The 23,442-nt window shown below is 42.7% G+C and overlaps 1 protein-coding gene across 2 annotated transcripts in view; it reads right to left on the reverse strand.

Moving 5' to 3' along the window:
- Positions 1-23,102, reverse strand: part of ANKFY1 (ankyrin repeat and FYVE domain containing 1) — a 69,615-nt gene extending 46,513 nt beyond the window's left edge. Inside the window, exons 1-3 of one of the 2 annotated variants that reach the window (XR_011467919.1) lie at positions 23,024-23,102; positions 6,583-6,775; positions 1,694-1,812 (exon numbers count right to left, since the gene is read on the reverse strand). Coding sequence is in view for 1 of the 2 variants with exons in the window: in XM_005906671.3 (XP_005906733.2) it covers positions 1,694-1,812; positions 6,583-6,775; positions 23,024-23,033 (322 nt within the window). In the remaining variant the exon portion in view is untranslated. The remainder of the gene's footprint in view (positions 1-1,693; positions 1,813-6,582; positions 6,776-23,023) is intronic. The other variant, XM_005906671.3, reaches the window with a different exon arrangement.
- Between the last annotated feature and the right edge of the window lie 340 nt (positions 23,103-23,442).

Genomic DNA, 23,442 nt, shown 5'->3' on the forward strand with positions numbered 1-23,442 from the left:
AGGACTCTGGGCAAGACACACAAACCTGAACAGGTCCACAGGCGCCACCATCTCCTTGGAGCCCTTCAAGTGAAGTGGAAGGCACTCAGCCATGCCCAACTCTTTGTGACCCCATAGGTTATACAGTCCATGGAATTCTCCAGGCCAGAACACTGGAGTGGGTAGCCTTTCCCTTCTCCAGGGGATCTTTCCAACTCAGGGATCAAACCCAAATCTCCTGCATTGCAGGCTGATTCTTTACCAGCTGAGCCACAAGGGAAGCCCAAGAATACTGGAGTGGGTAGCCTATCCCTTCTCCAGGGGATCTTCCTGACCTGGGAATCAAACCAGGGTCTCCTGCACTGCAGGTGTATTCTTTACCAACTGAGCTATCAGGGAAGCCTTGGAACCCTTCAAAGATAAACTTTATAAAGGAAAGTAAAGATGCCATAAGTTCTACCACAGATATCTTAGTAGGTGCCTGATTTACCAAAGCCACCAAAAATTCTGACTCTGCAGCTGCTCATTTCTCAAAGCAAACCTTACAGCAGGGATCAAACCACGGCGACGAATTTTTTGAACAAAGACGTAATTCAGCAGACTTTTCATACAGCCAATCACTTCTGCAAGTAACTCATATCTTAATGCGTGGGTATGCTCCTTACCATATGGTATCAGTCTTTTGATTTTTTTAAAAATATGAAAGTATAACACATTTCAGAGAAGGCAATGGCACCCCACTCCAGTACTCTTGCCTGGAAAATCCCATAGACAGAGGAGCCTGGTAGGCTGCAGTCCATGGGGTCTCGAAGAGTCAGACATGAATGAGCGACTTCACTTTCACTTTTCACTTTCATGCATCGGAGAAGGAAATGGCAACCCACTCCAGTGTTCTTGCCTGGAGAATCCCAGGGACGGGGGTGCCTGGTGGGCTGCCGCCTATGGGGTCACACAGAGTCGGACATGACTGAAGTGACTTAGCAGCAGCAGCAGCATAACACATTTACAGGAGACTTGTAATTCTCTTGATTATTAACAGCAGAATTAAACTTTAAATTTGCTCTTTTGTAACAGCAGTTAGGCAAATACTAAGTGAAAATGCAATTTTGAAGTGAACTTTTGAAAATGATGTTTTTAAGTTTACTTAACCACCGTATTTACCCAAATTCTACAAAATATAAGTGCCACAGAAACAGTAACATTAAACAGTTAAAGCACTTAAATTCTGAAGACAGCTGGTCATCCTTTGATTTTAAAGAATGAATATTCTTATTTTTTGCAGTAACTGTTACTTCTGAATTCAGTTCTTACAGACCAGGAAAAGTATTTTGGCAGCTAGAGTTAAATTTTAACCAGCTGAACAGCAGCAGGACTTTCTCTTAGTGGAAACAAATTTTTTTTCTACATATGCTCTCATATTTATAACATACTACTATATGAAAAGTTATGTGGAGAGATATTCTTATTTTATAAATTATAGTAAGAATACTGTAGTTCCTCAAATATTTATGATTTTTTAGCCAGATATTTAACAGAAGTGTCCACAAAGTACTACCTAATGACTCACTATTTAACTAGTTTATGGTCACCAGCAATTCGTAAGAGAAGCATTCTACTTCCACTAAGCCACAAATACTTCAAAGTGACACATCACAACTTCTGCCAAGTGCTCGTGTGCCGGGAGTTTTGAGTCCCCGGCCGGTCAGAGGCTCACCTGACAGGTCCAGCTCCTCGGTGGAAGACAAACTGGCCAGACTCCAGCTGTCACTGCGGGCCGCCAGGACAAACTTGTGGGCATTGATGTGCCTGCTCCCAACCTTTATCTTCAAGTCACTGAGGAAGAAAAATACCCACAGGTATAAAAAGAAAAAATATCATTATAACTAGGTATAGCTGGAATTCACAGCCAATCAGTATGTGAGTACTGACTGACCAACATACATCTGTGAAAGAAAAAAAAAAAATCACAGCAAAAGTATATCTCTATGCTAGCACTGATGGGTCATATTTATAATGCATTGCTAGACATGTTTCCTATTTCTAACTTCTAGCTTTTAGTTCACATGGGATGCTCTGCTTTCAAAGACATTCCCTAACGTCACCCCCATGATGGTGCAGCCTACAAGTTACAAAGGATGACTAATATTCATATAAAGAGTAGAAGAGGTTTTATGTAGCAAAAATCAAGATAAATCATCAGGGAGAAATAGACTGAAAGACTAAAGACTGTGATAAGAGCTCTCAGCCTACCATGCTATGATGCTCCACACCGTATTAATGCTTAAGCAAGGTTAATCCAAGAACTATAAATAAATTACTTTGATAAAACAATCAAGAATATGAAATATGAAACCCAATATCTGGACTCCTGTTCTCATCAGAAACACTCAGACCTACTATTGGCCATTTTTTAACTCAACCATTTATAAAGAAAAGGGGTGAGGTATCTTTTCTTCAAACATGTTTCCATATATATGACATACCATTATATGAAAAGAGCTTTCCAAATAGTTATTCATACTTAACTCTGAAATGTCAGATGTCAAGGTAGGAGAGCATCTGGGCAGTTAACAAACACCTAAGGATGACCCACTAGGCTGGCAGAAGCATGTGCCATATGGCTAACTGGCAGCAACCCACAGTCACCCATTGTCATCTCCTTGCTTGTATTTGTGGGGCTTTTTACTTGCATATTTCCCTTGAAAATAACTTGTTAGGTCGGAAAGCCTTTAGAAACTAAATACTTAAAAACTATTATGTACAAGAAAAGGAAGAAGAAAAAAAATTTTACACGAATTAACTCATGCACTTAAAAGGAGACAAACAAGAATACGGTTTCAATACGATGCTTGATGCAGACACATTTCGCCCCACAAAAGCAATCTCTAGAACATACATTATGTGAGCATATCAACAATTCCAGTTCTATTAAAGAACTAACCAAGCTGCAACGAATTATCTTAGATTAAAAGAACAGGGTATTTATTAATACTGTTAACACAGAACATTATTCACAAAGAACAGAACTGACATTCTATTTAAAGCAGAACATAAAACTGTCTCATATCATATCCTGTGATAAAGTTAAAAAAATATAATGAAAACAAAGCACGAATAACTTTTAAACTCTGAATGTATTTACAAAGTATTACATTCTAAGAACATAAATGAACAGTCACTGCTTACTATTTCTACTACGCATCTTGAGTTTAGCCACAAAATTATAAAAATGAATGTTTCTATAAAATTCCTACTATTATTCATGAATGTCAAGTCAAAGTTTTTTCTTTTATAGTCTAATATGGGAAACCTGTATGCAGGTCAGGAAGCAACAGTTAGAACTGGACACGGAACAACAGACTGGTTCCAAATAGGAGAAGGAGTACGTCAAGGCTGTATATTGTCACCCTGCTTATTTAACTTATATGCAGAGTACATCACGAGAAACGCTGTGCTGGAAGAAGCACAAGCTGGAATCAAGATTGCTGGGAAAAATATCAATAACCTCAGATATGCAGATGACACCACCCTTATAGCAAAAAGTGAAGAGGAACTAAAAAGCCTCTTGATGAAAGTGAAAAAGGAGAGTGAAAAAGTTGGCTTAAAGCTCAACATTCAGAAAATGAAGATCATGGCATCTGGCCCCATCACTTCATGGGAAATAGATGGGGAAACAGTGGAAACAGTGTCAGACTTTATTTTGGGGGGCTCCAAAATCACTGCAGATGGTGACTGCAGCCATGAAATTAAAAGACGCTTACTCCTTGGAAGAAAATATATGACCAACCTAGATAGCATATTGAAAAGCAGAGACATTACTTTGCTAACAAAGGTCCGTCTAGTCAAGGCCATGGTTTTTCCAGTAGCCATGTATGGATGTGAGAATTGGACTGTGAAGAAAGCTGAGCGCCGAAGAATTGATGCTTTTGAACTGTGGTGTTGGAGAAGACTCTTGAGAGTCCCTTGGACTGCAAGGAGATCCAACCAGTCCATTCTGAAGATCAGCCCTGGGATTTCTTTGGAAGGAATGATGTTAAAGCTGAAACTCCAGTACTTTGGCCACCTCACGCGAAGAGTTGACTCATTGGAAAAGACTCTGATGCTGGGAGGAATTGGGGGCAGGAGGAGAAGGGGATGACAGAGGATGAGATGGCTAGATGGCATCACTGACTTGATGGACGTGAGTCTGAGTCAACTCCAGGAGTTGGTGATGGACAGGGAGGCCTGGCGTGCTGCGATTCATGGGGTCGCAAAGAGTCGGACATGACTGTGCGACTGAACTGAACTGATCCCAAAGAGATGGAGAAGGAAATGGCAACCCACTCCAGTACTGCTGCCTGGGAAATCCCATGGTCAGAGAGGAGACTGGTGAGCTACAGTCCATGGGGGTCACAAAAGTCAGACACTAAACAATCCCAAAGAGAAATAAATATAAGAATTTCACTAATAATCTCTAATAGTGATAATTTTTAAAAATATAATTCAAAAATGGAAACTTGGGACAGGTCAAGTCTTTGAAGACTATACATAAACAACTGGGAGGCTAGCAATTTTTTAAAGTTTTTCATTCTAGTCATTTAAAGGCATTTCCTTTTAAAATATGGATACAAGGATGTTGTCACTGAAGAGGAAGCATAAAGAAAGAGCTTCTTGCTAGAGTGTCTTAAGCACTCAGACAGGAAAAATTATGTTTGGTTGTAAACAACTACAAAGCAACTAACACTTTCAACCATCATTTTTAAGTATCTTATGGGACAAAAGCCTTCCCCTGAACTTTAGCTAAGAAGTGCACCAATTTCTTCCACATTGCTCAATTTAAAAATTTAACACTAACTCTCCAATTACTCTACTAAAATGTACATAAAAACACTATTTAAACTCTTCAACAAAACACACGTTCATGGGACAAAAGGTTTTTTTTTTATCCCTTATCTTGGTAAAAGAGAATCTGCTTTAGAAATTTATATTCTACTTTCAGTTATTCCATGCAAAAGCTCAGTCCTCTTCAAAGTCTCCATTCCCCATCTGATCACTGGTTGTAGATAACAAAGGTATTTGGCCTTTTGATAAAAGGACAGGTTTTAGAAGCGGAAGAGAGACCCACCAGAACCCTGGGACCACACCACAGCTGACCAGGTAAAAAGTTGCCAGAAGAGGAAACTGCCCAGTCTCATTCCCACTGTCTCCTAGAAAGACTACAGTGTAAGAATGCAGTCAACTGTTACGTAATAGGAAAGTAAACGGTGGGAATTCTAACGGGAAAGAGTCCTGGACAGTGAGAGAGCTGTGTCGGCGTCCTGGAGCCAGTGAGAACAAAGTTTTCACTTATCCATGGGAAAAAGAGGAGAAGGAAAAAAAGAGAGAGAGAGAGAGTGACCTATATTTTACAAGTAGCTGCATCCATTAGATTTAAAGAAAGGGTCCTTTACTCAGAGTGTGTAATTCCCATTTCTCGGTATTCAATTTTTCTTTTCTTTTAGAAATGATTAAGATGGTAGATGGCAGTTCTGGATTTTGATCGATTTTAAATGTCTTATTTCCCAATTTTACTAAATCATCTATTCCAATCTTGCCTCTCTAGTAGGCAAATCCTGCTAGGCACATTCATGTCCATGTTTCTTTTCCACAACTGCAGCCATCATCCCAGTTCAGTCCTTCATCACTTCTGGCCTGATTCTGCTCTTGTTCTCTTTATAATTTCGCCTACATGATGTTACCAGGCTAATCTGCCTGAAACACCACTTTATGTCATTCCTGTAAATTTGAAAACCCTATTTCACACTTCCTAAAGGATCAAGTCCAATTTCCTCACCTTGGCATCCCAATGCAACCCACCCTACCCTTCCCACCACTCCAGTGCTCCTCTGCATGGGTATGTACCCTACAGTGGGCCCCCTCCTCTAAATCCTCCACACATTCCCATCTGTGAGTCTGTTCTCAGCCAGTCCCTCTACTAGTGACATTACTGTCTTTACTAAATCGTACTCAGCCTTTAACATTTACCATAAAACTCACTCAAAACAGTAGCTTAAAAACTGAGCACTTACTATATGCCAGACAGTGTTTTTCTAAGTGCTCAAACAGTATTTATTAATTTAATCCACACAATAACTCTAGCTCAGTTCAGAAGCTCAGTCGTGTCTGACTGTGTGACCCGACGGACTGCAGCATACCAGGCCTCCCTGACCATCAGCAACTCCTGGAGTTTACTCATGTTCTTTGAGGTCAGTGATGCCATCCAAACATCTAATCTCAATAACCCTGAGGTAAATAGTATTATCCCCATTTTACAGATGAGGAGCCTGAGGCACATCATACAGTTCCAGGTCACATAGCCAGTAAGTGGCCAGCTGAACTGTGTGACCCCAAAGTCCACCCTCAACCATCATGCTACACCAACCAGTAGCTCCAAGATGACTTATTTGACCAGCCCAAGAGAAAATGAATTCCTCCCCTGAATCCCTGAACTTGCAAGCTAATTCCTAATCTGTACCAGGGATGCAATCACCAGGACACCCATACTCTGTGCTGAAGACCAGCAGAAAGCAAGAGAGAAAGCCAAAGGGTCTGCTTCTCCAAACTGGCCCCGTGCCAGAAGCTCACCTATACTGCTCCTGCTCGTAGAGGTCGGCCACGATCGTCAGCAGGCGGCTGATGAAGGACTCACTGCTGCTTTCTTTCTTTGCTTGTGCAGCTAAAAGAGTGCATCTCTTCTCTGTCTCTGCCAATTTCTTCTGCAGCTTGACATACTCTTGTCGGAGAAGCATCAAGTGCTTCTCCAACTTGGCCACCTCCTCTGCAAGGGAGACAAAGAATCAAGTTTACCACGCTAGGTGTAAACAGACAGCAATCACTCATCCCTCATCCCACAGCTAGGATGGGATTACCAAAACGACCACAGCTGATGCTTGAACAACACGGGTTTGAACTGCCTGGGTTTACTTACACACGGATATTTTCCAGTAGTAAATACTATACAGCAGGGGCCCCCAAGCAACTCCATCTGAGGTGGAGCTGATGTAATAATAATAGGAATAAAGTGCACAATAAATGTAATGCTCTTGAATCATCTGGAAACCCTCCTCCACCCCTCAGTCCATGGAGAAGCTGTTTTCCTTGAAACTGGTCCCTGGTGCCAAAAAGGTTGGGGACGGCTGCAACACCATCTGCAGTTGGTTGACTCCAAAGATCTGGAAGAATCAAGGTCACGGAGGGCTCTAAGTTACACGCGGATTTTCCACTCTGCCGGAAGGTAAGGCAGAGTTCCTAGCCACTGATATTGTTCAAGGGTCAACCGTAGTCACATGATGTTTCTACTATTTCTTACTGATACTCCTACAAGACCAAGAATGGTGTTGTTCAGGGTGCCGTCACGTTGCAGGGATTTCTTCTCCATTTCCCTGAAGATCAGTTTTCAAACCGCTAATAGGAATTAGTAAATTCTACATGTCACATGCTGTTTTACAAGTTTTCTGTGAATCTCACAGGGACCCCATGGGGCAGGTACTATTATGACTAGCCACTTTACAGAGGAGGGCACTGGGGTACAGAGAGGCTAAGAATTTGTCCAAGGGCACGAAGCTGGCGAGACGTGTGGGGCTAGGACAACAGCCCAGGCATTCAGTGCCTATCCGCCACTATCCCACACTACCTGATACCTGCCCTCCCTCGGGAAGGCTCAGGGAAGTCAATAACCAGATGGAAGCAGGTCATATCCCACAGGTGTGCTGGGGCAGATTCTAAAGGTTGAAAACCACTGTTTTTGACTCATTCAAAATTTACCAAGTATCTGTGAGGGGCCTGATAGTACAGTACTTAAGCAAAATCAGACATGTCTTTCCTCCGAGCTTTTAGTTACTGGGGAAGTAAACGTTTATAATTATAACAACTGCAACAACTAAATGAAAAGCTACAACTCAGATCAGTACTAGAAAGAACAGAGCTTTGAGAACCTATAATAAAGAAATTTTTGTGTGTGTGTGTGTGTTCAGAAGTGAGTTTCCTGTTGTTGGTCTTTGCCAATCCCATTCAAAACCTATTTTCACAAACATACATTCTTCTTTTTTTTTTAATTTTATTTTTAAACTTTACAATATTGTATTAGTTTTGCCAAATATCGAAATGAATCTGCCACAGGTATACATATGTTCCCCATCCTGAACCCTCCTCCCTCCTCCCTCCTCATACCATCCCTCTGGGTCATCCCAGTGCACCAGAGAAATTTAACTTAGGACATTAGGGAAGGCTTCTCTGAGGAAGCAAAGTCCAGAAACTTCTCTCTTACCTGCAGTCTTGGTGGGGATTCAGGCAATCATGAATATCACATCCATGGAACTACAGTGCTGCTGTGGTCATCCTCTGGGCCACAGAACATTCACTCCTCTACTCCCCACCACAGAAACCCCAAATCTGGACACAGCCCTCAGGGCCATCTCCTACCTTCTCTGACAACGTCTTGAGAAAACTGAGCAACTGCCAACAATCCCCACTGTACCAAAAGCTACTCCCGTCTACCCCCTGCCTTCTCAGAGACTGCAGCTCCCTCCTACGCAAGCTTACGCACTCCACCTCTGCTCCAAACCCTTCACTCTCCCCAGGTCCTTTGCTTTATCATCAACCGCCCCAGCTCCAGCAACTTCAATCTCTTTCAGCTGGAACCCTCTCATCAGCACAAACACCGGCCTAGGTCTCTATCAACAGTAAAATAAAACTCTCCTTTCACACATCTGACCACCTCTGCCCTTCCATCTCTAGCTACCACACACATTTCCTCACACACTATCACCCTGCCATTCCCTCCCTCTGTCCCCACTACCCCCTTGAAGCCCCTCTCAATGATGACCTTCTAATTGCCAAATCTAAGACACTTGCCAGTGGTACTCCTCTCAGCACAGGACACTGCTGTCCATCCTGCTTTTTTCTTCTTTCAGCCACCACCATGCCACCTTCTCTCCAATTCTGGTGCTCTGTCACTTCCACATGCTTCTCTGCACATCCCTCCAAACCCTCCACCACTGATATTCCCCAGGAGGTCTACCCCTGGCCTTCTCAACTGTGCCATCTTCCAAGGCAGCTATATCAGATCCTTGGTCTGTGGTTAAAACCAAAATCTAGCGCCAGTGATCCGTAGACCCTTCTCTCTATGCAGATCTCTCTTCTTAGCTTCAAGCAAATTGCTTTTCGTATGGTCCCTGTATTAATAAATGACACACCATCTCTCCCAGTTACCTGCAGAAGAGATGTGGGAGTCATCTTGGATGTCTCCCACTCACTCGTATGGCTCCAACCCTATGCCAGTTCAAAAAGAGATGTTTCCATTCAAAAAACAGGAATAAGTGGTACATGAGAGTGAAGTTATTATGCAACTATTACTGTTTTCAAAGAAATATGTAATACTAAATACGCACATTCAAATTATAGTAACAAAAAATGAGGCTGTGAAGCTAAATATATTTTATAATTTCAATTTTATTATAAACATTCAAATATATGAGGAACAGAACGACAAATACCACAAAATATCAGATTTGTTTTCTTCTTTGCACTTTCTTGCACATTTCAGGTATTCTATAACAAACGTGTTCTGCTTTCATAGTTCAGAGAAGGCAATGGCACCCCACTCCAGTACGCTTGCCTGGAAAATCCCATGGACGGAGGAGCCTGGTAGGCTGCAGTCCATGGGGTTGCGAACAGCCGGACACGACTGAGCGACTTCACTTTCACTTTTCACTTTCATGCATTGGAGAAGGAAATGGCAACCCACTCGTGTTCTTGCCTGGAGAATCCCAGGGACGGGGGAACCTAGTGGGCTGCTGTCTATGGGGTCGCACAGAGTCGGACACGACTGAACCAAGAGCAGCAGCAGCAGCTGCTTTCATAGTTATGAAAAAGTATTTAGAGAGAAACTTGTTTAAATACTTAAATACTAATAGTCTTATCTTCATACATACAAGAGGGAACTTTTTTCTCCTTATGTAGAAGATCTACATTAAATATAAACTAGATATTATCTCAGGTGTAAATCAGCATTCCTGGGCTAACAAAGTAGAAGGCACCTACAAGATGAAAATTTGCTTATAGCTGCTGATCACTGTGCTTATGAGTTATGTATCAGATGAGAATTTCTATAATTTTTTTCAAAATACTGCAATTTATTTAGCCTACTAATTTTTATGCCAAATATTGCTTAAAAAAAAAAAACCCACTGGCTAAAAGAAAATAGTATTTACAATGATTCTACTGTAATATTTTTCAAATCTTAGCATTTATAACTACAAAATTCCTTTGGTAGGACTCATATCTACACTTCTATTCTGGTGTGACAAATTTACAGGTCACTGGTTTTGAAGAGTTATTTATAGTTACTAGGACTAAAGAGCCAAGAAATTGCAATTATTTACCTGAAATGGAGATGCACAAAGCAGTAAGTTCATGTGATTTTACAAAATGTATACTTATTTTTCCTACAGAGAAAGATATGAAGTTGGTGGCCTCTTTAAAGAAAAACTGGCACTGATTTTCTAGATGTGGTTAACAGAAAATGTAAAAGGACATATAAATTTAGGAGTGACATCAAATTTTGTCCAAAAGTTGCTGTCACTCAGAGCAAAATGAATCTATGGAGTCATGATAATGCTTGTCTTGGGAGGAATGGCAGGAGAGTGGTAACTGGGAGGGCACAGGAGGGGTGCCCTCTGGGTGGTAAGATTATTTTTTTGTTGTTAACTCAGTGGTGGTTACATTTTAAATATGCACATTCAAATTATAAATAATTTTATATAAATTATAAAAGTTTTATTTTGGTAATTCATTGGGCTCATGTTTTGCCGTTCTTTGCATGTATCTTATGCATCAATTAAGTTTTAAAAAAACTGATATATACACTTGTAGTAGCTTCTGGAGTTTCAAGTGATGGGAATATGAGCCCGTTTAGTAACTAGTTTTGGGTACCATGGGCAGTTTACCTCTCTGAGCTTCAGTTTCTTTATATGTAAAATAAGAAGGGGGATCTTCTACTTGGTGCTGCTGTGAAAATTAAAATTACTATAACTGGCACATGCATGCAAAATTGTCAGCATTTCCTCCACACCCCTTTTATGCTTTCCACAATTACATAATTATTGGTTAAATAATTTAAACTATTGTAACTATTTACACATTTTTTTGAGTCATGAAAAACAATGAGTTTCAAATTTTTATTGACCGAGGAATTAAGACTGATCAATTAAAATCACAGCAAATCAATAGGACATTATCAGAAAGATAAGGTGATGAACAAAAGGAAAAACAGAAATGGAAAAACAGTGCTAAATAATGAACGAGCTATCAAGGCTTTAAATGCTTCATCACCTCATATAACAAGTCTGCACTGACAATTCCCAAACCAAAGAGTAAAGCCTAACATGCTTTTAAAAATCGTCATTAGGGAATTCCCTTGTGGTCCTGTGGTTAGGACTCGGTACTTTCACTGCCATGGCTTGGGTTCAATCCCTGGTCAGGGAACCAAGATCCTGCAAGCCATACAACAAGGCCAAAAAAAAAAAAAAAACCCTTCATTATTATTAATTTGGAAGAAGTGCAAGTTAGTTAGGCTGTATCTTAAAAAAAAAAAAAAAAAAAAATGCTCTCCAAGAGGCAACTCTTAACCTATCAGAGGAAAAAGTCAGTCAATGTCTACCATTGATCCATATAGAAATGGCAGTATTATCACTTAGAGGTCAACAGAGAAGAGGGGAAAGTAGTCTGGGAAGTGGGTTCTGAGGGGTGGCAAAACTTTATTTTTTAAGTCTTGTAATATTATTTGAGTATTAAATCGATGTGCACTTAGAAAGCAAATATATTATTTTATACAAATTTTAAAGATTATGGAAAACAATTATAAGAATGAGGGAAAGTAAATAATTTTCTAATACCCAAGTGTAAGGGTTTTTACACATCACAAAACTTTAGGAAAGGAAGGAACCTAAAGATCACTTCTGGCTCAATTCCCAGACTATAAGCTGAGGAGCACAAAGGGGACAGGCCCATGACTCCTACCCACTTCCGGCCTCAGACTGCTCTTGAGGACATTACTCCCAAGACTGGCTGCGTAAGAATCACTTAGGCAATCTGAACTAAAGAGACAGCACCCAAATTCAGCAGATCTGGAGCAGGATCACAGGAAATGTATGTGCTTTTAGATGACATCAGGTGTGGGGATGACTGGCCTGGAGAAAAAGCTCAGCCCCCAGGTCACACACAGTTAGACTGCTCTGGGAATACTACTGTTTAGACAGAAGATCAACAGTACTGCAATTTTTTTTCTGTTCATTCATTAGCTTATCCAGAGATTTGCAACTCTTAAGACAGCAACTGTATAACCTAGCAGTTCATTGAAAATTTATAAAGTGCCAGTGTGAAAGTAAAGAAAACCATCTTGGCACACGTTTTTCACAAAGTTGCTGGGTAATGGAGAAGACAGGCAATTAAAAGACAAGCTGAAAACCTGAAAGCACTCTGACAAGGCATATAAATACAGCACAGGGCAAGCCCACCTGGCCTTAAGGCAGCGCAAGGAAAGACATCTCAGACAAGTGGCGTTTCACTCCAAAAAATTTAAATAAAGCCTGTCAGTGTTTGCAGCTTACTAGGTCCAGAAAATATAAGGGAAAGGCTTCAGTGATTTACCTTCTTCGTCAGATTTTCCTTTTAAATTAGTATCAGTCAGCAGGTTTGTGGGCTAGGCACAACAGTAGGCTCCAGGAGAAAAACAAATCATTAGAAAGCAAAACCTACCCTTGCCCTCCATAAAAGTCACCGGCAAGAAGCCTGCAAGTCTCCTGCCTCTGCCTAAGTCAATTTAATGGATAACAAGAGGACACCTTATCTTGCTAGTTCAAACAGGTGGCTATAGTCACATCTTACTTGCCCAAGAGACAGCTGCTAAGTTTTCACAGGGGTTGCCTGTGGCTATGGATTGCAGATTTTTCTTCCCTGAAGCACACTGAACCCATTAACCTTGGTTTCAATTACACCTTATTCTAGCCAAACTTTTGCTCAAGAGTCCCAAAATCCACCAACACTATAGCATCCATAAATGTTCTGCATTTTCATTTCACTTAAACTATCATTCTTATGGAAGATCAGCAGTTGCCCCTTAGAATTTTTTTAAAAGGGCAGTTTAATTTGTACATTTTTCAAATAATACAGCACCAAAGTAGTGCCAACAGAGAAGGCAATGGCACCCCACTCCAGTACGCTTGCCTGGAAAATCCTATGGACAGAAGAGCCCGGTAGGCTGCAGTCCACTGGGTCGCTAAGAGTCGGACACAACTGAGCGACTTCACTTTCACTTTTCACTTTCATGCATTAGAGGAGAAAATGGCAACCCACTCCAGTGTTCTTGCCTGGAGAATCCCAGGGACAGAAGAGCCCGGTAGGCTGCAGTCCACTGGGTCGCTAAGAGTCAGACACAACTGAGCGACTTCACTTTCACTTTTCACTTTCATGCATTAGAGGAGAAAATGGCAACCCACTCCAGTGTTCTTGCCTGGAGAATCCCAGGGACGGGGAGCCTGGTGGGCTGCCGTCTATGGGGTCGCACAGAGTCGGACATGGCTGAAGCGACTTAGCAGCAGCAGCAGTGCCAAATGTGGAATCTATATAAAATACAGAAGTAGTATCTACAGGAACTCACAAACAGGAGGGACAAGAATGAAACTAACAGTCACAAAGAATCTGGATACTGATTCATGTGCGGGGAACTATGAGGACATTTGCCTCAGAGAGTAGAAAGTTACGCACTCCTCCAACCCTTAAAGATCATAAAAGTTCTATTTCAAAAATGTTCTCAAGGAATCTTTGTAAATTCCTTTGGATACCAGTTCAGTTCAGTTGCTCAGTTGTGTCCGACTCTTTGAGACCCCATGAATCGCAGCACGCCAGGCCTCCCTGTCGATCACCAACTCCCGGAGTTCACCCATTGATTCGGTGATGCCATCCAGCCATCTCATCCTCTGTCATGCCCTTCTCCTCCTGCCCCCAATCCCTCCCAGCATTAGAGTCTTTTCCAGTGAGTCAACTCTTCGCATCAGGTGGCCAAAGTACTGGAGTTTCAGCTTTAGCATCAGTCCTTCCAAAGAACACCCAGGACTGATCTCCTTTAGGATGGACTGGCTGGATCTCCTTGCAGTCCAGGGGACTCTCAAGAGTCTTCTCCAACACCACAGTTCAAAAGCATCAATTCTTCGGCGCTCAGCCTTCTTCACAGTCCAACTCTCACATCCATACATGACCACAGGAAAAACCATAGCCTTGACTAGACGGACCTTTGTTGGCAAAGGTCTCTGCTTTTGAATATGCTATCTAGGTTGGTCAGTTACAAACAGGTAAATCCAAAATCTACAGCAATATCCCTAGTAGCTCTCAGAATTACTGACACAAATTTCCACCTGCAGCCTTGACCCTAACACTTGTTTCAGTCAACAGTTCCCTAACAACAATGTGTGTGTGTGTGTGTGTGTGTAAGTCGCTCAGTCATGTCTGATTCTGTGACCCCATGGACTGCAGCCCACCAGGCTCCTCTGACCATGGGATTCTCCAGGCAAGAATACTGGAGTGGGTTTCCATTTCCTTGTCCAGGGGATCTTCCTGACCCAGGGATTGAACCCGGGTCTCCCGCATTGTAGGCAGACACTTTACCGTTTGAGCCACCAGGGAAGTCCGAGACATAAACTACGAAGGTTATGATCAGAGAAGAGGTGAGATAAAAGGAGGGTGTTAGGATACAGACTCTCATTCATGAAATCACAGCTGCTCCCCGTCTTGCATCTTTTGCAGGAGAAAACCCTGATCACAAGCACACCAACCAGTGGCACTGCAACTGCCACACCGTCTCCTGATATAACAAAGAAAGCAGCCATGGCTGAGACAGTATTCTGTGGGCAACGCGTCTGCTTGCAAACAGCAAGCAAACGTGTCCTTGAAGTACCAGCAAGCTGTAAAGTTCTTACAGGAGGAAGTATACAATTACCATTCTGAGTAATAATGCAGAACCTACAGCTCAGTGCAGTGGTGAGGGCGCGCAGGCTCTGGAGTCAGATCCCAGCCCCAGCACTTTCTAGTGGTCATTCCTCAGGCAAATGCCTCCTTCTCCACCTAGGTTAAGTATGTAAACATAAACAAGGACCTTAGAAGCACACCTGCCCTGCAGTAAGAGGTCAGTACATGTGCGCTATTGTTCTAAGAAAGGCAACATGATATTGCCCTTAAGACAGTGTGCTCTGGACCCTCACTCGCCTGGACTGGAACCCAGGCCCACATTTACTAGCAGTGTGACCTTGGCAAGTCATTTCTTTCTGCGCTTTGGTTTTCACAGGTAGAAAGTAGGAATAATAATAGTATCTGAGAGTGCTGTCGAGGAGTAATTAAGATATATTAAACTATTCACAACAGTGTCTAGTTTAAAGGTTTACTACCACTTCTTTATCAAGTGACTAATTTTCAGCTGTGGCTTCTTTTTTCTCTTTCTCCAACTTTCCCTTTGAAAAATAAGCCTAGAAATTTAAATAATAGATAAACCTACAGTTTCACCAGAAGAGCTATACTAAGTATCAGTGAAGAATATCAGTACTTGCATCACAATTTCATCATGTTTTTTTCCCAAATAATACCCATTTACTCTTCACCAATGCAGTTGGAGGTCAGATATTTTGATGCGTTCTCTGGTAATTCATCACTCCTCACCTAACCAAAGATGCCTGGGACAAAAAGAAAATCTATATTCACTAGGAATACCCTAAAAAAAGAAACCAACATCAATTGCAATATATATATATATAATTTAATCACCAAGTCACAGGACAGAAAAGGACCCAACAAAGCTTCTTAAAAGACTCTTCCTTCGAGGTCGGGAGTTGGCAAACTTTTTCAGTGAAGGGCCAGGTAGTAAATATTTCAGGCTTCATAGTTAAAGCACATCAGTGGTTGCCAGGGGTCAGGGGAATGGGACTGAATGAATGCAAGGGAGTTCGAGGAAATTATTTTAAGATTATAAAAATGTTCTACATCATGATCTAAGATCTCAAGCCAAAGCTCATGCTCATCCCACTGTACCATGCTACCTATTTTCAGTCTCAACGTCAGGACATCAAACAAAAAGTTATTAATTATTAATTCACTGACTTAGAAATTAAATGCTCTTCCCACTCCCTACCTTAAATGTGATTTCTACTCCCTGCCTACTCCAATTCTAACCCACAGTGTATTCATTAAATCCTTTTAGATGAACAAAACCCTGATATTTCCCTTCTCTCCACAGGTCTATAGTTCTTTCCAGCCCCCAATTTTCACCCTGAATTAGTGTTCTTTGTATAATTCTGTAATTACTAAATGACTTTCTCCCTATGCTTTAACTATGTCCATTAGATGAAAGAAAAATGACTGTAAAACTGGTAACATCTCATTTTGAGAACTACAAAAATAATTTTGTTTCAGTCTTCTACATAACAATATTTCATTAAAGCACATATCATATTCCCAGAGAAAACTATCTTCCTTGCTGGCATCAGAAAACATAAAATCCTCGCAGGTAATGAATTACTACTACCACTACTTGCCTAAACATGTCATATTACAGATGTAATTTTTCTTTCACTAGGATTACTAGCGCTAACTACAGTGCTTAATTCTAGGAAAAATGTTTAACAAAAAAGAAATAAGTGGATGTATTTACTGTTGAAATTCAAGTTCACAAAATACCCTAATGAAAAGAGGAAGGGAGGGAGTTCCCTAGTGGCCTAGTGGTTAGGATTCCAGCCTTTCACTACCGTACTGGGGTTCAGTCTCTGGTCAGGGAAGTGAGAGCCCGTAAGCCACAAGGCACGTGCAAAAAAAAAAGAAAAAAGAAAAGAGGAAGGGCTAGACAGCAATAGCATCTGGAGGAGAGTACAAAGGAATAGCAAGATACCTCTGCCAGTCTGTACCCTCCCAGTTCACACACACATACACAGACAAGAAGTTTGGACATAATAAAAAGAGTGGTGCTAAAAGATATTTCATATTTTGACTTTTCACCCTTTAAAAAGGCTAGCAATCCTGTTACAACTCAAATGCTTTAACAAAGTCGAAAAGCCATTATTTAACAAAAGTTGATTTAAAAAAATCCTTTTACTTCATTTACAAATAACACCTACTACTGAAGACTTCTTAGTTAGGAAAGATGACCTAAGTTTATTTATGTATATGTGTAATATTATATACATGCACGTAGTTATATTTGTTTTAAAAAATGATTTAGTAAAATCCTCTTCTATTCTATACTGATTCAGATTGAAAAAAAATTTTTTGTGGGATATACTGATTTTCACTGAAGCTGACTGATGCATAAATCTTGAGTTTTTAGAAGCTTCCCAGGTGATTCTAATATGCAGGGTTCTCCAGGTTGAGAACCACTAGCCCAAACTACCAGAATGACGGCAGAAAGGAAAAAACATATGTGAGAGCTTTGTAAGACCCACAGGATTTGGTGCTGACTACACAGTTAGAGGGACTTCCCAGGTGGTATGAGTGGTAAAGAACCCGCCTGTCAATGCAGGAGATGAAAAGAGACGTGGGTTAGATCCCTGGGTTGGGAAGATTCCCCTGGAGGAGGGCACGGCAACCCACGCCAGTATTCTTGCCTGGAGAATCCCATGGACAGAGGAGCCTGGCAGGCTATGGTCCATAGTGTCACAAAGAGTCAGATACAACTGAAGCAACTTACTACACACACACACATGCACAGAGCTGGGCGAAGTCAAAAGTAGAGACATTACTTTCAAAGCAATGATTTTTCCAGTAGTCATGTATGGATGTGAGAGCTGGACCATAAGGAAGTCTGAGCGCTGAAGAATTGATGCTTTGGAACTGTGGTGTTGGAGAAGACTTGAGAGTCCCTTGGACTGGAAGATCAAACCAGTCAATCCTAAAGGAAATCAACACTGATTATTCACTGGAAGGACTTATGCTGAAGCTGAAGCTGTAACACTTTGGCCACCTGATGCAAAGAACTGACTCACTGGAAAAGACCCTGATGCTCGGAAAGACTGAGGGCAGGAGAAGGGGATGACAGAGAATGAGATGGTTGGATGGCATCACCAACTTGAGTTTGAGCAAGCTCCGGGAGTTGGTGAGGGACTAGAAAGTCTGCCATGCTGCAGTCCGTGGAGTTGCAAAGAGTTGGACACGACTGAGCGACTGAACAACAGGGATGACCACTAGGTTACTGACCTTCAGCATTCAGCTGGACAGTGGTACGACTCATCATCGATGCAAAGGAGAAAACTCAGTAAACTATAAGGTACAACATGAGAAACTCTGCCTTCCCCTCTTGGCTGCACTTCCACTAAGGCTGAGACTGTGTTGCTCACTTTGCCACCCCCAGCATAGTTGCCTGTGTGTGTGTGTTGTGTGTTCAGTCATGTCTGATTCTTTGCAACTCCATGGACTGTAGACCACCAGGGTCCTCTGTCCATGGAATTTTCCATAAAATACTTTTTTCCTGATTGTGATTCAACTGATAAGACTTGTCTACAAGTCAGTGGTGTGACTTACACATTTTTCAAAACCTCACTCTGTAGCACTGATCAGAGGTAGAGCTGGCTGCATAGGAAATACTCAACAAATACTAGCTCACTAGCTAATTTTCACACAAACACCAGTCTGACTGGAAATACTTCCAACTGCTTGCTAAGCCATAATCCTCTAAAGGTATACTGGGCATGGTGAAATCTGTCCACAACTGAGGTAAAGACATTTGTTCTCAAATCTGTTCCTTCTCTTCCTGTCAACACCCCAGCCATTATCTGAGTCACCCAGACAAGAACCCTTGAGTCATCTTTGATATTAACCCTCTTGTCAACATGCAAACAGGTTTCACCAGCCCTGTTTTACACCCTCTATAGTGAATGTCTCTCATATCAGTCCTCACCAAGCCCAGTGACCCTTACCAAAGGACTCGTCATCAGTTACTACAGTCTCTGTTCCGACCTCCCTCCCTCCCAAATCCATCCTCTACATTATAGCCTTTTTCACTTGCCTCAGACAATTCTAGTCATGTCACTATCTTGGCTGATACCTTTTAGTAGCCCTACCCCATGGCCCACAAAGTAAAATCTAAATGCTTATTTAACCAATCCCTTCATAATCTGGCCTGTCACATACTTTTCCAACCTCAGATCCTGCTATTCCTTCCACTGAGAATTGTGACCTCTTCCCAACTCATGTCCAAAAGAGGCCTATTTTCCAAAGCCCAGCCCAGAGAAGCCCAGTTTATCTCCTGCAGTACAGGCTTCCCAACACCCCAAACACTCCCCACACCACTTTTCTAAAACATCTCTTCCTAGCCTGAGTATCGTATTTTTCACTCTCTAACCTACAATGCAATTTCTAACACACATGCTCTTCACCTCCTTTCCCGGACTGCTGCATTCCCTATGAAAAGGCTCTAGGTCTGGCTCTTCTTTTGTACCTCTCCCTCCACCCCAACTCCAAGCTCATCCCATCCTCCACCCTACAGTGTCTTACTTACCAGGTGGAGTTCAATAAATACTGTAAGTCCCAGGCCTACTAAGATTTAACAAGAGAGAGACTGTGTGGCAGGTCAAAATGTCTGGCACTGTGATAAAAGGGTTCTTGAGACACTATTTCTTTTGAGATAGAGATGATCCCCCTTTCAAAGCTGAGGAAACTGAGACTGAGAGCAATTCATTGGCTTGCCTATGATCACAGCTTGGTAAAACTAGGATTCAAACCCATGTCCACCTGCAGAGATTGAGCTCTTAAATACTGCACGACTGCTAAGACTAAACTGGGCTGGATGAAAAGTAGGTTAGGCAGCTCCCAGCAGCCTGATATTATTCAGAGCACATTAATACCTGGACCAGGCAGCTTACCGGACAAGAGACTAAGGATGTATCCAGACAACTTTTCATTTTTTAGATTTTATGTATTTATTCATTTTGGCCAAGGCACACAGCTTGTAGGATCTCAGTTCCTCAACGAGGGACTGAACCCTGACCCTCAGCAATGAAAGTGAGCAGTCCTAACCACCAGACCACCAGGGAATTCCCAGTAACTCTTCTTGATGTCTGGTAAATGACACTCAATAATTTATTCATTCCTTCAACCACAGGCATGATTCTAAGTTGGGAAGTACAGCAGTGAACAAAATAGAAAAAGTCTCTGCCCTTGTGGGGGGTCATATTCCAGCAAGGGAATTAAAAGACAGACAAAATCTAGGGACTATCTCTAAAGAGGTGAGAACTGAACAGACACCTGAGTGAATACAAGTCGACTGGCTATATGGAGAAACTGAGGAAGACTGTTTGTGGCCAAGGGAACTGCAGGACAAAGATACTGCAGTTGAAGCATGCTGGGAATGTACGAAGATTAGCGAGGACATTAGTGTGGCAAAATCTTCGTGAATAAAGAAATAAGGTAACAGTGTTAACCAGCAGTCAGACTCTGTTGGGACCTGAAGGTCACTGGAAGGCTTTGGAATAAGATCGCTGAGAGCCACAGAAGTGGGGAGGGCATGGAGAAGGTAGGTGTACTGCAAAGAATGAGACAGACATCTGATTTATGTTTTAAAGGGAACCCTGGAAACAGTATAAATAGGTTGTGGGGAAGCAAAATGAGGGAGAAAAAGTAAAAGCAGGAAGACCAAGTTGGAGGGACTTTTCCAAGTGATGAAGGACACTTCAATTAGCAGGATAGCTTCAGGGAAGTAGAGTGGAAATTGAAATTAATTTTAGGACTTTACTTAAATATATACAGTCAAAGCAATATCCATGGATGGATGGAAGGAAAGAAGCTTGGTTTCCACACAAGTCCCACTAGGAAGTTACTGTATAAGTCAGTCTAGGCAGGTTGTGTTTACTATTGCTAAGTGCCATTTCCCACAGGCTCACACACTTGCATCACCAAAGGAAAACCATTATCAGGGAGGTTCCCACAGAGTGTGCTTACAGAGCATCCAGTTGTTACATGACACGGATTTTTTGCTATTTGCTTATATGTAAATGAGTGTTTCTAAACAAGCATAGCCAGCTGGATAAATTCTGATTGAAGTACAAGCAGCATTAAACAAGTTAACACCCCTGCAAAACACTGTCCAGCTAATCTTTCCTTCCTGAACATAACAAGCACCCTCAGTTTAATGAGGTAACTGGATTAGAATGATCCACTCAGAATCTTCCCAAAATTTGCGACATTGTTTCCAAAAAGCTTAAATCAGAACACAGAGGAGGAAACTGGAACACAGAAAAGACAATAAAAACTGTCAAGTCAGAACCTCCTGACTATGCTTACCTATCTGTACTCCCTTGCCAATTTAACCCTGAAAGGATGCTTTGTTTAAGGTGTGTTCTCCAGGAGCTGGATGTCTCTCAAGGTTACCCTAATACAAATCTCAAGGCACCTGCAGGATTATGGATCAGCATATTCTGCTAGTAGGAGCTCCTCAAGCTGGAATCAGACTGGCAGACACAGCAGGTGCTCAGGAAAACTGCTGAATGAAAACCCAGCTGCTCTCTACAACTTCAATCTCAGTAATGTACTCCCAAAACATTCAACTTCTCTAACTGATGTAAAGGTGCTGGACAATGTCACCCCACCTAAAGCCTTCCTGAACCTTTCCACTCCAATTCACTGCTCTGGGCAACAAGCTCCATTGTGCTGGCTGCCCGCTGTGTTAAAACAATATTAAACAACACTCTGATTTATGCAAAAAACTAGCTTCAGGGGATACCTTAGCTTTCTTTCTATTCCTCTTAATCCTCCTCTGTTTTCATACAATATTTATCTGATGTTTCCCCCACAGCGGGTATAGCTTGGCAGAAAGAGCAGACCAACAGTGGGTACTGGTCCTGGGTATCTCTAGAACTCTGGCCTCAATTCCTTTATCTATAAAGTGCAAATGACACCCATGTCAGACCTCCTTCACAAGGCTGTTGCCAAGTCTAATCAAATGAGAAAAGCTGCAAACTGTCAGGTGCTGCCCAAAGAGAAAATTCAAGTAAAGATGGGTTCAAACAAAGCTTAGCTCAAAATCAATAGGCGAGGCGGGAGCACCAGCCTATTGCATCCAAACGCAATCATTTAGTCGAAGAAGCAGTGTTTTCCTCCAATAATGGGGTGAACACGAGAAGCACACTAGCCAGGTCCGACAGCATCACTTTAGGGTCCCTGGCAGGTAACTCCCATCTCTGGGTCTTCTTTCCCCCAACCTGTACAAGGCTTTGACAATGAAGGATTCTAATACTGCTACGTTAAGGCAGACAGAATGGGAGAAGCCAAACTGCCTTTACCTGCAGTGTCATAAAGAAAGCGCCAGAAAGCAGCAAACAGTAAGGATAGGACTGAGAGGCAAAGGAGCCGAGGTCTGGTTTAGCACATCTTTTAGGAGCAGTGTGACCTTGGCCAACTACTCTAACTAGCAAACCTCCTCCTCCTGTCCACATCTCTAAACCTGGGGAAAGAACCCCAGCCGACCCGAATCTCTTGGAGCTGCTGGGAAGCCCAGAGCCTACAGCGCCCGCCCGTCTGGCGCGTCGGCCAGTGACAGCCCTGGCTCACCCCGACCCTCACCCCGGGAAGAGTCCCAGTCTCTTCCGCAGGCAAGGGATATACCCCTTCCGGATGTGGGACCTGCCAGGACAGCAGTTTCGATTTCTTAAGGAGAAGTGTTACTTCCCCAGCCGTCCCAGCGCCGCTGGTAATCAAAGGAGCCTCCCCGGCGGCCCTGGGGATCCCAGCAGCTGCACTCAGTCCCGGCACGCGACCTAGTGACCGGCTCTGGACCCCGCAGCGGTCCCCTGGGGTCGGAGACGCCGGGAGGGGCGTTGCCATAGGAATAGCGCTCGAGACCCCCGCCCCAGGCGCCCGGCAGAGGCTGGACAGGAAGGCTCGCGAGACCCGCTGTGCCCCATGCGACCATGCCCGGTCGTTCCCGCTCAGGGCTGCTTGGCCCAGCCAGCAGCGCCCCCAAAGCTCCGCGCCTTCCCGCGCGGCTCCACAAAAATCCTACCTTCCGCCATGTCGGGCCCGGCCCTGCCTCAGCCTCGCGAGATGTGCACCGCTCAACTGGAGCGGCGCATAACGGAGGCCCTCAAGTCTCGCGAGAGTCATGGAGGCCAGACAGAGGGAGGAGTCGAGACGAGGTAAGAACAGTGAATGAAAGTAGAGGGGGTAGTTGGATACCCGAGGAACTTAAATTCTGGCTCTCTGCTCCTAGTGGTTTCGAGGCTCTGGACTATCACATCCTGACTAGGCTCTATCATATTCCACGCCCTAGGGAGGGGACTGAAAAGGATGAGCGCAGCGAGCACTGCTGTTCCTTTGGGAAAATATGGCAGTGAGAGGGTCGAGAAAGGGGTTTTCTTTGGTTTTAGGTTTGTAAAGATGTGAGAGGCTGAGAGAAAAGAGCCAAAGGAGACGGAAAGGCTA

This window comes from Bos mutus, chromosome 19 (genome assembly GCF_027580195.1).
Source record: "Bos mutus isolate GX-2022 chromosome 19, NWIPB_WYAK_1.1, whole genome shotgun sequence".
Lineage (NCBI taxonomy): Eukaryota > Metazoa > Chordata > Mammalia > Artiodactyla > Bovidae > Bos > Bos mutus.